This window comes from Poecilia mexicana, unplaced genomic scaffold, assembly GCF_051168715.1.
Source record: "Poecilia mexicana isolate PSO_F unplaced genomic scaffold, ASM5116871v1 scaffold_14, whole genome shotgun sequence".
NCBI lineage: Eukaryota > Metazoa > Chordata > Actinopteri > Cyprinodontiformes > Poeciliidae > Poecilia > Poecilia mexicana.
The window spans coordinates 25,412,394-25,425,423 of NW_028263383.1; the positions used below are offsets into that span (position 1 = coordinate 25,412,394).

General features: G+C 48.2%; 1 protein-coding gene across 1 annotated transcript; it reads left to right on the forward strand.

Moving 5' to 3' along the window:
• Window positions 1-800: 800 nt before the first annotated feature.
• LOC106918551 (platelet-derived growth factor receptor beta-like) lies at window positions 801-11,254 on the forward strand. Its single transcript, XM_014988408.2, has 27 exons — window positions 801-910; window positions 1,606-1,672; window positions 2,397-2,465; window positions 2,627-2,721; window positions 2,797-2,995; window positions 3,703-3,963; window positions 4,065-4,195; window positions 4,580-4,661; window positions 4,794-4,868; window positions 5,270-5,453; window positions 5,819-5,934; window positions 6,014-6,125; window positions 6,200-6,287; window positions 6,362-6,470; window positions 6,789-6,883; window positions 6,968-7,100; window positions 7,203-7,307; window positions 7,375-7,479; window positions 8,495-8,597; window positions 8,663-8,769; window positions 8,836-8,951; window positions 9,499-9,621; window positions 9,706-9,817; window positions 9,897-9,996; window positions 10,174-10,279; window positions 10,350-10,660; window positions 10,932-11,254. The coding sequence occupies exons 3-27, from the start codon at window positions 2,408-2,410 to the stop codon at window positions 11,026-11,028; spliced, it is 3,123 nt and encodes a 1,040-aa protein (XP_014843894.2). The 5' UTR covers window positions 801-910; window positions 1,606-1,672; window positions 2,397-2,407; the 3' UTR covers window positions 11,029-11,254.
• Window positions 11,255-13,030: the final 1,776 nt, after the last annotated feature.

Consider the following 13,030-nt stretch of genomic DNA (forward strand, 5'->3'; position numbering starts at 1 on the left):
ATGAATAGTTATAGCTTCCTATAACTATTCATTTTATAATATTGCAATGTTGAAAACGATTTATTTGAAAAAGTTTTACTTTATTAGTATTTTATATTTCAGTCTTTTAAATGTCAGAATTCATTTAAATTCTAAATCTGATTTTCTGATCAGTTATTTCAGAAACATTTCCACCAATCTCTTCCTCAGGATTCAGTCACAGAAAAAACATTGAGGCGTTTCTGCCATCTGCTGCCCCCTGCTGGTTCCTTAATGCCAGCACAGTCTGCTTCACTCCAGGACCAAAACAAGGACCAGGACCGTTACCAGGACCCAGAACCAGGACGAGGAACAAAACCAGGACTAGAACCAGTACCAGAACCTCTCATGTAATTCTGGTTCACTTAAGCCTGGGTTTAGAGTCTTTAGTCACTGACATGAACTGAAGTCAGTCTGAAGCTCCCACACTGCTGTGTATGTGTGTGAGAGCGTGTGCGTGTGTGTGCGTGTGTGTGTGTGTGTGTGTGTGTGTGTGTGTGTGTGTGTGTGTGTGTGTGTGTGTGTGAGTGTTCTGGTTTAATTATTCTCGTTAGGACCATTTCTGGTATATTTCTATTCTTATGAAGACCGATGGCATTATGAGGCCCAAAGCCCAGTTCTACTGCACTGACCTGGTGGTTTAGGGAAAATGTCTGGGTTACAGATAAACACGTTTACTGAAATGAATCCTATACAAGGTCCTCATATGGGTAGAGGAAGAAACTGGTGTTTAGACCCGACCCACTTCCTGTCAGAGGAGAGACGGGGCGGGCGAGCGAATTGAAAACAGACCTCCTCTCTCTTTCTCGCTCGCCCAGCTGGATCAGAGTCAGACTGAAGAGGAGCAGTGAGGAAGATCCGCTATAACCGAGGAGTGGAGCTTCATCTGAAGGTTTCTAACTTTTCTTTCTGTAATTTTTGCTGATTCTGCAGTTCTGAGGTTCTGCTGGTCCAGTTGGATGTTCTGTCAGTACGGCTGGAGGTTCTGGGTTTTAAAGTCTGGCAGGAAAAGTCTCTGAGTGGAGTTGTGCTGGTTCTGATCCGATCCCCTCCAGTGGTGCTCTGAAACTTGTTTCAGGTCAGGAAGTTGATCCACAGAGGATCTGGTCCCAGATCAGCAGCTGGCGGTTCTGATCTGGTCATCCAGAACCTCCAGGTTCCTAAAGAACCCGACTGAACTGCCAGAACCAGCAAAACTATTCTGACAGAATGACATCAGGACCCGCTGAAAGGTTCTAAGATGGACGGACAGCTCCAAATACATGGACCGGACCGGGACCGGAGCTGGACCCAGATCTGCGTCTGTACCTGTAACTGGAACTGGACTTGGATCCGGACCCAGAACCAAACCTGGGAAAGGAGGTTCTGAGATTCTGCAACTGGGCCTGGTGAGCTCAGAGACCAAGATGGAAGCTGCTGGCGTTGTGACGTCATGAGCATCTGCTGCTGACCCCAGACAGTCACATGACCTCATCATGACATCATCGTGACATCATCATGACCTCAGCTCACTTTCCCGTGTCCTGAGGTGTGACAGCTGCTGGTTCTTTTTCTGATTCTGCTCACTCTTTCTTTCTCTATCTGCAGGTCAGAGGTCATCAGTCTAAACCAATCAGGGGCCAGACAACAGGTCACATGGGGCACTGACAGCCAGGTGAGAGTGACATCACAACTGCTCTGTGACTGGCTGCTGCAGGTTACCTGGACAGAAGTTACCTGAGGACGAGGACATAGCAGCTGCTCTCTCTCTCCTCGCTGCAGCCACAGGAAATACCTTCTTGTTTATTTTCTTCTTCTGTGGTCGAGACACATTCTTTCCTCAGCCAGGGCCAGCTGTGATTGGCTGAGCCCCCAGCAGGACGAGCTCTGATTGGACGGCTGCCCTCCGGCACAGTGAGGGATTTGTTCCCGTCTGTCTGAAGGAGCTCAACTGCTTTAACAGACGCTGCCTCCAAGAAAACCCGCCAGAACCAGAATCTGGGTCAGAACCAGGCCTTTCCCTGTGGTTCTGTTCAGCAAACTGTCTGAACAGAACCACAGGGATGGAACTGTTCTGGACCCAGTCCCGGTCCAGCAGACGAGTCAGAGGAGCAGATGAGTTCAACTCATAAAACTGAATCAGAACCTGATAGACTCGTTAAGAGGCTCGTTAACGACCTGGCAGATGAGTCTGAACCTGGGTCTGATATAAACACTCAGATCAGTCGGGATGACCAGATTAATCTGGATTAGAGGATCCTGCTAGGCAGATCAGAGTTGGTCAGCTGATTGATGGAATCTGATCAGTTTCAGGTTTTCAGGCTGAAGTCGGAGGCGTCTGAAAGTTTCATCTCCAGGCCTCGGCTTCTAACAGACTTTTATTGTGAAATGTCCATCAGGACCAGCAGCCATGACGGCATCCATCAGAGCCACAACAGGAAGTCTGAACCTCCTGCACTTCCTGCTGGGTGAGTTTAAGAAGCTTCTCCCAGGTGAGGCCTTCTATCTGTTCTAAGGAACTGGACCAGGTTTCTACGGTCGGTTCTGTAGAACCCTCTACCGGATGTCTGGCTTCTCTGTCACATCATTGTGGTTCTGACCAACCGGAGCTTCCTGTCCGTCTGTCCAGGTGTGTTCCTGAGCCATCCAGAAGGTGGCGTGGCCCTGGAGCTGCTACCTTCCTCCACAGAAGTTCTCCTTCATTCACAGTCCAACTTCTCCGTGGTGAGCTTCACCTGCCTGTCTCTAGGCAGATCCAGCTGAGTGTCTCTAATGTGCCGCCTGACTTTCTGTCCAAAGGTGTGTTCAGGGTGGAGTGAGGTGAAGTGGCACTTGCCTCAGGACACTGACGGAGGTCCAGAGGTTCTGGTACAGGTCGACGGCTCCAGCCGCATCCTGCAGCTCCTTGGCGCCACCTGGAGGAGCTCCGGCAGGTACACCTGCGAGGAGCCGTCCGCCGATCAGAGCCGCGCAGTGGACGTCTTTGTACCTGGACAAGGTAACGGTCCTCAACAGGTGCATGAGCAGGAAACCTGGTGGGGTTTCAGAATGTCTGTAGGGACCAGAACCACCCTGATCCAGTCAGAACCACTCTGATTGGACCTGCAGGCTTCTGTTTTACACCTCATCATGATGCTGTGAAGAACCAGTGGAACCAGTGGCTTAAAGCACTGGTGAGTCCAGAGAACCCAGAAGACCAGTCAGAGAACTGGAGGTCTTCTGAGTCCAGCAGAATTTTAGCAGATCCATCGGGTTAGTGGGAGGTCCGCCGGGTCAGAGGGGGATCTATTAAGCCCTGATGAAGCACATTGTTGCAGCTCTCTGATGTTCTGGAGAAGTCTTGGTGGACACAGCAGCTCATCTGTGAACCGATGTTGAGAGAGGAACAGAATCCTCTCACCCTTCAACCGGCTGCTTCATCTGGACCCTCTTGACCTTATAGCCCTTGGGTTCCTCAGACTGACTCGTAGTGCAGCTTGGACTGAACCTCACCAATAGTGCAGGAGCTACAGCTGGTGGACCCCCAGGCTACCTGATAAAATATGTGCACCTTCCAGAAGCTTCTCCAAACCCAAAGTTTATTCAGATTTTCTCCTTCTCTGGCCATCTTCTCTCTCTGTGAGAGAAGTTTCTCCATCCAGCTGTGAGGTTCTGTTGGATCATTTGGACCAAATGTTCAGTCCATTTGTTGGTTTCCTTCCTCAGGTCCAGAGCAGTGGTTCGTCCCACAGAGTTCCTCCCAGGTGTACAAGCACTCAGAGGAAGGTACCATTCCCTGCGTGGTGTCCGACCCAAAGCTCAACGTCTCTCTGTTCGAACGACCCGGCAGAACTGCAGTGGGCGGGGTCAGATACGTGCCGGCTCTGGGCTTTACGGGACACCTCAATGATGCAGGACATGTCTGTGTGGCGACAGACGGAGACCAGGAGAAGGAGTCCCAGGTCTTCTATGTCTTCACCGTCCTCGGTAAGGACACTTTTACTGACCCAAAGCATTTTACTGACCCTAACCCTAACCCCTGACCCACCTGTAGTGACCAGCTGTCTCTGTCTCCGGTCTGTCCTCAGAACCGAAGCAGATGGAGATGGAGCTGTCAGTGTCCAGCCAGGTCCTGAAGCAGGGGGAAGTCCTGACCATGAACTGCTCCGTCAGAGACGTGGACATGGCCTTTTTCACATGGACCTTCCCCCGCAGACAGGTAGCCATGGCAACAGTACTGAGTCAATAGCAGCAGAATGACTCTTGAAGACTATCCTTTCTTTCTGCTTTCTGAATCTGGTGTGTAAAGGTAGGAGTTGATTAATTGAGTCACGACTTGGACTCGGCTGTAGGCAACCTGGTTATCTGGCAGGTGGAACAGAGCCGAGGACTCAGGGAATCTGAGTCACAGCATTTCTGTCATGACAGAGGTTCTGGGTGTATGGGGGGTCTGACCCCTGACCCTGACATGCATCTCAGTACACTAGAGTACGTGGAAACCTTCAGAGTTAAAACATAGATGAAAACCAGAGCACCATGTTTTTATTTTTGCCTTTTATCTGAACGGTGATGTTCAGTAACCAACTGAATGGTTTCTCTACAGGAAGTAGAACCTCTGACAGACATCCTGTCCAATGAAATTCGCTCGTTCATTAACATCTCCTCGGCAACAGAGTCTGACTCAGGTATGTGTTTCAGCAGGTCTATCAGATCTTACACGCCACTGCAGTAAGACTCTTGACACCAACAGGTTGTTATGGCAACTGATGATGTTGCTTTAGTTGACAGCTTGTTACCATGGTGACTGTTTCCTGCAGGTGTTTATGTGTGCAAAGCTCAGGACTCGCAGTTCAGATGGACCGTGAGGAAAAACATCACAATAACTGTTCTGGGTCAGTAGCACGCACACACACACACACGCACGCACGCGCGCCCACACGCACACACACACACACACACACACACACACACACACACACACACACACACACACACACACACACACACAGTCATGTTTTCATCACTTGTGGGGACTTCACATTGACTTCCATTAATTTCTACAGCCTAACCCTTACCTTAACCTTTACCCTACACCTAAACATCACAGACCTAACCACTAACCCAAAAACAACAATTTCCCTCATGGGGATCAAGAAAATGTCCCCACAAGGAGCAATGGTCCCCATAACCCCACAATGAAGACAGAAATAGGTTCCCATAAGGATATAAAAACCTGGTTCACACACACACACAGACACATGAACAGGTACAGGTAACTCCTCCCTCTCTGCAGACAAAGGCTATGTCTACCTGTGGCCCTCAGGTGAGACCAACATCTCGTCTGTCGTCCACCACACCGTGGAGCTGAAGGTAGTGGGTGATGCCCTCCCTACCCCCACCTTCACCTGGTCCAGGCTAAACCAGACTATCGCCATGGAAACCAGCTCCATCAACACCACTCACCTGACCAGCAGCAGGTATGTGCAAAGATTCGTTCATCAGTTTAGTGCAGTGAGAGGTGGAGGTCCACACCTTCAGCTCATCCGGGTCTGTAACCTGACCTGGCGCTGAGTGGAGAGGAACTGGAAACCTTCTGGCAGGTTGAGGTCAGGAACCACAGAGTTTAAAGTTCAGGGTCCTCACATCAACATCTGGTGGGAACAGCTCTGTGGTGACAAAGTTCTCCTTCTCAGGTAGAATCCAGCTGAACTGTCCACTGTTCTCAGCTGGGACAGTCACTGAGTCCTTCCTTCATCAGATGGTGTTGGTCCTCCCTTAGACTCTAAAACATTTGATCCAGTTGGTTGGTTGGCTGGTTGGTGGAATGATTGGTTGATTCCAGGTATGTGAGCACCCTGACGCTCCATCAGGTGCAGTTGGACCAGACAGGAACTTACACTGCAACTGCATCCAATGAGGACAGCAGAGAGGAGGTCATGTTCTACCTACAGGTCACAGGTGAGAGAGATGTGCTGACTGGTCACCTGGGGGGTATTTACCCATCTGTGAGTTCACCTGCCAGTGTGTTCTTGTCCAGCTCCTCCAAGGATTTTGTCTCTGTCAGAAGTTGATAAGAAAGACATCCTGTGTGTCAGTGAGGGAGTCCCAACTCCTTCTGTTACCTGGTACACCTGTCCACGTTCGATCAGGTAGATACCCATACACACAGATGAAATGACGACCATGTTTCCATGGTAACCTTTTGATTTTTTTCCTGGTGCAGGTGCAGTAATCTGAGTGACGGTTGGAGGAGCCAGATAGGGGCCTTGGAACAGGACGTCACCACAGTGATAGAAGGAGACGGAACCCTGGTAACCATCATCATCACAATGTGGGAGGGGCTGACTGACCAATGGCTAACCACCCATGTGTGTCACCTGTTCAGGTAAAAAGTGTGTTGACTCTGAAAACTCTGGACTCTGTGTCGGCTGTTCGCTGCGAAGCTACGAACGCAGCAGGAGAACGAGCGCGAGACCTGCGAGTCCTTCGCACCTGTAAGTACTGCTGGAGTACTGGAGTACATCTGTAGTTCAGGGTGAATCCTCCAACCTGAACCACGCTGCAGGATGATCCAGGCCGAATCCTCTGTGGTGTTGAGGATCCATCAGCTGCTGAACCTCAGAAGGTCGATCCTGAAACTGAGCTGAAAAGCAGCTGGTCAGACATGGGAAGGTACCTAAGCAGGAGGTTCAGGTGTCCTGAAGGTGTATTAGACCAGATAAGGGATGTTTAGTTGAGGTTTGAGAAGCCTTGGAGAAGACACTGATATTCCCGTTGAGGCTCCATGTAAGACAATGTCCTTCATCTTCCAGCCCTTCTGTCCCAGGTGGTTGTCTTGGTGGCGGTTCTGGTTCTGGTCATCATAGGTGTGATCTTCTTCATCATCCTCATTGCTCTCTGGAGAAACGTCAGTAAGATCATCAAGTTGAGTATTTACCAAACCTCTGCTATGGCCCAAAGGATCTGGAGTCTGGTCTCTTCATGTCTGCAGAAGCCTCACTATGAAGCTCGCTGGAAGCTGATGGAGTCTGGAGGTTCTGACGGACAGCCGTGTTCCTACGTGGACCCTGAAGACCTGCCCTACAGCTCCGCCTGGGAGATCCCCAGAGACCAGGTGGCACTTGGTACATAGCACCAGCACCTGCAGGCTCTGCCTGGCAGAAACTCTGCATTCAGTTCACTCACAAATGCCCTGTCAGGTCAGACTAGTGTCTGTCTGTCTGCAGGTCAAGTCCTGGGTTCTGGTCCGTTTGGACGGGTTGTAGAGGCAACAGTTTCTGGTCTGACTGGCTCTGACACGCCAACAAAAGCTGCAGTGAAGATCATGAAGTGTAAGGTCCTCCCCCTCTGAGTGTCTGAGTCAAAGCTGCGTCTCAACCTGTGGTTGTGGTTTTGCAGCCAAGAGGGATGCGGCCCAGTCTCTGATGTCCGAGTTAAAGGTTCTGGGTTACCTGGGTCCTCATCTGAACGTCGTCAACCTGCTTGGAGCCTGCACCAGCCCAGGTACACACTGCACACCTCAGGAAATCCACTTCTGGTTTTGCATTCTTCTCTGATCCAGATTAAACTGAAAACAGCTAATCCAGATGTAATCCAGAATAAAGATGTTACAGGAAAAATGGGCCCAAATCCCGGAGTGAAACTGGATTATATGCAAAAATTTCCATTCCAACGCAGCCGTGTGATTAGTTAGGAAAAGTAAGATAATTTTATTTATATAGCACATTTTCAGCAATAAGGCAATTCAAAGTGCTTTACATGAATTAGAGAAAAATATGAACAAAATAACTAAAGAAAAACAAAAGTATAAAAAGTTTGCAAAAAGGTAAAAGTATAGAGCTACATATTGGTTCCCCATGTTTAATAAGAATAAGAATTTATAAACCAGTCGGGTTTTCTGTGGATTCTTGGTCTGATAAAACTAAGTGTTGGTTCTCCATGCTTGAGTCTATAAAGTAGATGGTCGTGAATGTGGATCTAAGATATTGAGTCGTTTCTCTGGGTTATAATTTTGTTCTAATTCCTGCTCTGGGTTGAGTGAAATCCTCTGGATCTTTTTGTTCTAATAGGTTTTATTCCTATTCTTGGTTGAGTGTCTAAAGTAATAAATACTCCACAGTTCATAAAGCATTTAAGATAGATGCTTCTGTTCTGGGTTGCTAGGTAAGTTTAAGTACTCCATAATTTATAAAATGGGAGTTTCTTTGGATGAAGCTGAAAAAAAGATAAAGAAGAGATGAACTCTGTAATCGTCTCATCAGCCTGGGAGGAAAGAAACCAGAGATTATACTGGAATTAACCTGGAGTGGGCCGAGCCTGAAACCCAGATCCTGATTCACCATCAGAACCTGAAAACCAGATCCTGGTTCACCATCAGAGCCTGAAACCCAGATCCTGGTTCACCATCAGAACCGCTTCTCAGCCAGATGTTCTGCCGGGTCTACCTGGTTCTGTCCAGGTGTGCTCAGACCTTATCCAGAGTTTGTCCGTCAGAATAAAGTCCGGTTCTGTGTTCCAGGTCCAGTTTACCTGATCACTGAGTTCTGTCGTCATGGTAACCTGCTGAACTGCCTGCAGAGGAACAAAGACACATTTGGACAGGTGGACATGCCCAGCAGGAGGTGAGCCAACCGTCTGACCTCTGACCTCTCTCTCCCAGTGATTGCTCAGTGTCTCTCACCCACAGTAACAGCGACGGCGGCTACATGGACATGAACCAAGACGGGCGGGGACGTTATGTCCCTCTGAAAGAGCTGAGAGACACTGAACAGGGGATAGGCCACGCCCCCACAGGTGATGTCATGTGATCAGATAACGGGAATAAATGAACTGATGATCACCACTGCTGTTCTCTTTCAGACCACCAGAAGGCGCCATCGCTCCTCCTTAGCGACTCTCCCGTCCTCACCCTGGAAGACCTGTTCAGTTTCTCCTTCCAGATCGCTCAGGCCATGGATTTCCTGTCCTCCAGGAAGGTACGACCGCCGCCATGTTGCTTTCTGCAGCCAGACTGTCCTCCATCCTGCTTGATCAACCCATCTGCTCAGTTTGACTTGGCTGAATTTGTCTTTTTAATGTCACACCAACTGGACGAAGCATCTCCAGATCAAAAACAAGGTTTAAAAGAATCTGTTCAGCTTTGAATGAAAACCAGAGAAGATCAGCTGGAGTCCTTAACAATGATGGATGTTTGCTACAGTCTGACCAACCACAACATAACCCAGGGATTTATTCCAGGATAGTCTGTAACTCTAACCCTGATCCTGATAGACCTCCTGACTTTCTCCAGACACGTTTCAGCAAAGTCTTTACGTTTGGACCAACATTGTTCTGGACCAACAGGAAGTGTTCTGTTCAAGAACTGGGATGAAACGGTTTGGAGAAGCAGCAAAGACCCTCCAGAGTCCCACCTGGGACATCTGGGCCCAGATGTCTCTAGAATGGTTTTACCGCCTGGTTCACATGTGTCTCTAGAACCATTTTACCACCTGACATGTTGTCCACATGTTGTGTGTCCCTCAGTGTGTCCACAGAGACCTGGCAGCCAGGAACGTCCTGGTCTGTGAGGGGAAGCTGCTGAAGATCTGTGATTTTGGTTTGGCCAGAGACCTTCAGAAGGACGAAGATTACATCATCAGGAGAAACGTCAGTCCCACACAAGACATTGGTCCCTGATTGATGACATTATCAACCAGGTAGCTCAGGTGTCCTGTGCCTGTTTGGTTTCAGAGCTTCCTGCCGCTGAGGTGGATGTCTCCAGAGAGCATCTTCCAGAACATCTACAGCTCTGAGAGCGATGTGTGGTCCTACGGAGTCCTGCTGTGGGAAATCTTCTCTCTGGGTAACTCAGACTGACCAGTATACAGACCCCAGTATAACCAGTGTAACCAGTTTACATGAGGTGGTGTATTGTGTGGCAGGCTGTACCCCGTATGCTGACCTCCTTACAACCCGACAGTTTAGTTCTGCTCTGAAGAGAGGACACAGAATGGACCGACCAGAACACGCTACATCTGACATGTACGACAACACGTCTTAGCACTCATCAACACTCATCAACACGCATCAATAAGCCTCAACACACATCAATAAGCCTCAACACACATCAATAAGCCTCAACACACATCAATAAGCCTCAACACACATCAATAAGCCTCAACACACATCAATAAGTCTCAACACGTCTTCTGGTTCCAGGTATGCTGTGATGAAGCAGTGCTGGGATGAAGATCCTCTCTCCAGACCATCTTTCTCATCATTGGTTGTTGCCGTGGGCAACAGGTTGCCAGCTGACTACCGACAGGTGAGCTGACGTGGATAAGCAGTCTGAGTCAGGTGTCAGGTCGTCACTCCTCTGTGTGTTGGGTCCTCAGCGGTACGCCCAGCTAACTGAAGACTTCCTGAGAGGAGAGGGCCCGGCCGTCCTCCAGTCCAGACGCAGCTTGTCCCGGACGACCGAGACGGAGACAGGGACGGACGTCCAGGAGGACAGAAACTCCTCCCACTGCACCGCACACTTCCAGGAAGCTGAACTCAGCATTCATTTCACAGGAAGTCCTTCCTCTGACGTGAAGGAGCGCCTGCTGGAGGCGGAACCAGAGGACTCAGGCCCCTCCCATAATACTTACATCATGCCTGTTGTCACCATGGAAACCAGCAGCAGCACTGCGCTGGACGCAGTCAGGTACGTGTGAAGGGTCTTTCTGTAAATCCGGCGTTCTGGCCCAGCTAGCAGGAAGTGATGTCAGAGGTATGTCTGCTGCCATCTTGGTTCTGGAGAGACTTTTTTTTTTACTTCAGTAGAACCTGGCAGAGCTGGTTCTGGTTCTTGATCCAGATGGCCTTTTTCATCCATGCTTTTATTGTGAAACTCCTGCAAGAAGCTGTAGAGCATGTCACATGTCGTCTCAGTGGCGTTTCCTTGGCGATGACTGTCTTTTTTTTTTTTCCTTCAGCCCTCTGCTGTCAGACCCGGCTGCCATCTTGGAGTCACAGGAAGTGACATCACCACCAGAAGCTCCTGCTGAGGTAGAGGAGGAGAGCTGCCTGTGAAGGTGTTACTTCCTGCATTGGCCCCTCCCCGATGCAGCAAGACCAATCAGAGACAGCGGAGCCTCCATGTTTCCTGCTAATACAAAGAGAGAAGCAGCTCTGGCTCCGATTTATCCGCAGTCATACCCGCCGTGTAGCTCTACTCAGATTACCTGCTCCTGACCTGGTCCTGACCCAGGTCAGAACCGGGTCAGGACTAAATGCTTCAATAAAAATATATCCAACAGCTTCTCAGTCTCATTCAGCAGATGTGATCCACCTTCTGAAGGTGGGGTCGCGGGGTCATGCTGCTGCTAGTTTTCGGTAGCATGTCTGCTTCCTTCAGGTGAGTTCAGGAGTTCTTGAAGGCAAATCTTTATCAGTTTCTGGTTTTCAAAACTAAATGAAGATTAAAATGTGAAGTATTTATTTAGCACCAGAGTCTTTAGCAGTTCATGTTAAATGATGGAAAGCTGTTAGCATAAACCAGTTAGCTCGCTAACATCAGGCTAGCTTTGACATTGACCCTTTAACGCAGAACCGTCTGAAGAATCTGGTGAAGATTAAAGCCAATTTCACCCTCATCATCTCTAAACTCCTCTGATTGAAGAGCTCATTTCAGACCTGCACTAGATTATTCCACAGCAACAGCACAATAATCTAGTTTCTAATCTAGATTAAACTGCTGCGGGTTTTGTGTAATCAGGTGGAATGTCCCTTTAGCTGAATCAGAACCAGGTTCAAGTTTTTCTGTGTTTATGGGTTTCTGTCTGCAGCTGCTTCTGGTTTCTAATCAGATCAGGTGCCAACACCACAAACTGGGTTGCCAGTTTCACTTTAGCTGTGTTCTGGTTCTGGTTCAGCCTAAAGATTAACATTTAGTTTTTATTAAAATACTAAAATGACCTCCAAGGATAACACACTGGGTTGTGTTGAATGTGATGAGTTATAATCTGCTGGTAGTCTCATTAGAATCTACTTAAGATTCAGGAAATAAAGGAAACTATTTTTATTCTGCCAGTTATTGTAGGATAAATAACATTTATGTTCCTCAAACCTGCGATGGACTGGCCAAAAGGTCCAGGGTGACCCTGCCTCTCGTCCAAAATGTCTCGTTGGAGATTGGCACCAGCACCCCTGCAGACCCCAACAGAGACAAAGGTGTAAGAAAATGGATGGATGTTCCTCAAACTAAAATGGTGATGGTTGTAACACTTTATTCAAAGGGGTGAGCACTGTGCATAAGACACGACACTGTCATAAATAACATGATGAAGTCTTCATGAATGTTTACAACTGTTGTCATAAGGTGTCATTTGGTAAATAACACGTTTAATGTAAAGTTGCTCTAAAAGTTGCATTAAAAATGTTATTTACAAAACGACACTAAATGACCATTGTCATAAACATTCATAAACACTCCGTGTTCATGAATGTCACGTCAGTCTTATGCACACCCCTTCAAATAAAGTGTTGCCATAGTTGTTTTCTGAAAGCAGCGCATCATCGTCATCGTCGTTTCTGTGTTGCGTATTTCTGAGGTGTGTTTTAGAAACAGCTGCAGTTTGGTCCTGAAGCTCAGCTCAGCTCATCTTGAGGTTGTGGATCTGGTTCTGCTAACGCTGCAGCGACATGGAGGTGGATTACTGTACAGCAATAACGCGAACGTTTCTTCCTGACGGCAAAAGGTCTGCACTCACATGGACAATCTGGAGGTGTGCGCTGTTGCAGCCGGCCTAGGCTGCGTCCAGCTACTGGCAGTTTCTACTGTCTGCCAGATTCTACTACTCGATAAAACCACGGAAAACACACACACGGTCAGGATAACTTATCTTCAGCTCAACAAAATCTTTGGTTTTTGGAGCAAAACGGACAGAAATGATAAAAACAGCACTTGTATAATTATTTATTGTAGTATAATGAAACATATTTGGTGCTTGCCATAGCAATGCATGGAAGTTGTTTTTCCGTCAATAGAATGTAGCTTTATTTATTCGTTCATTTATTTTTTTCAAATGAATCA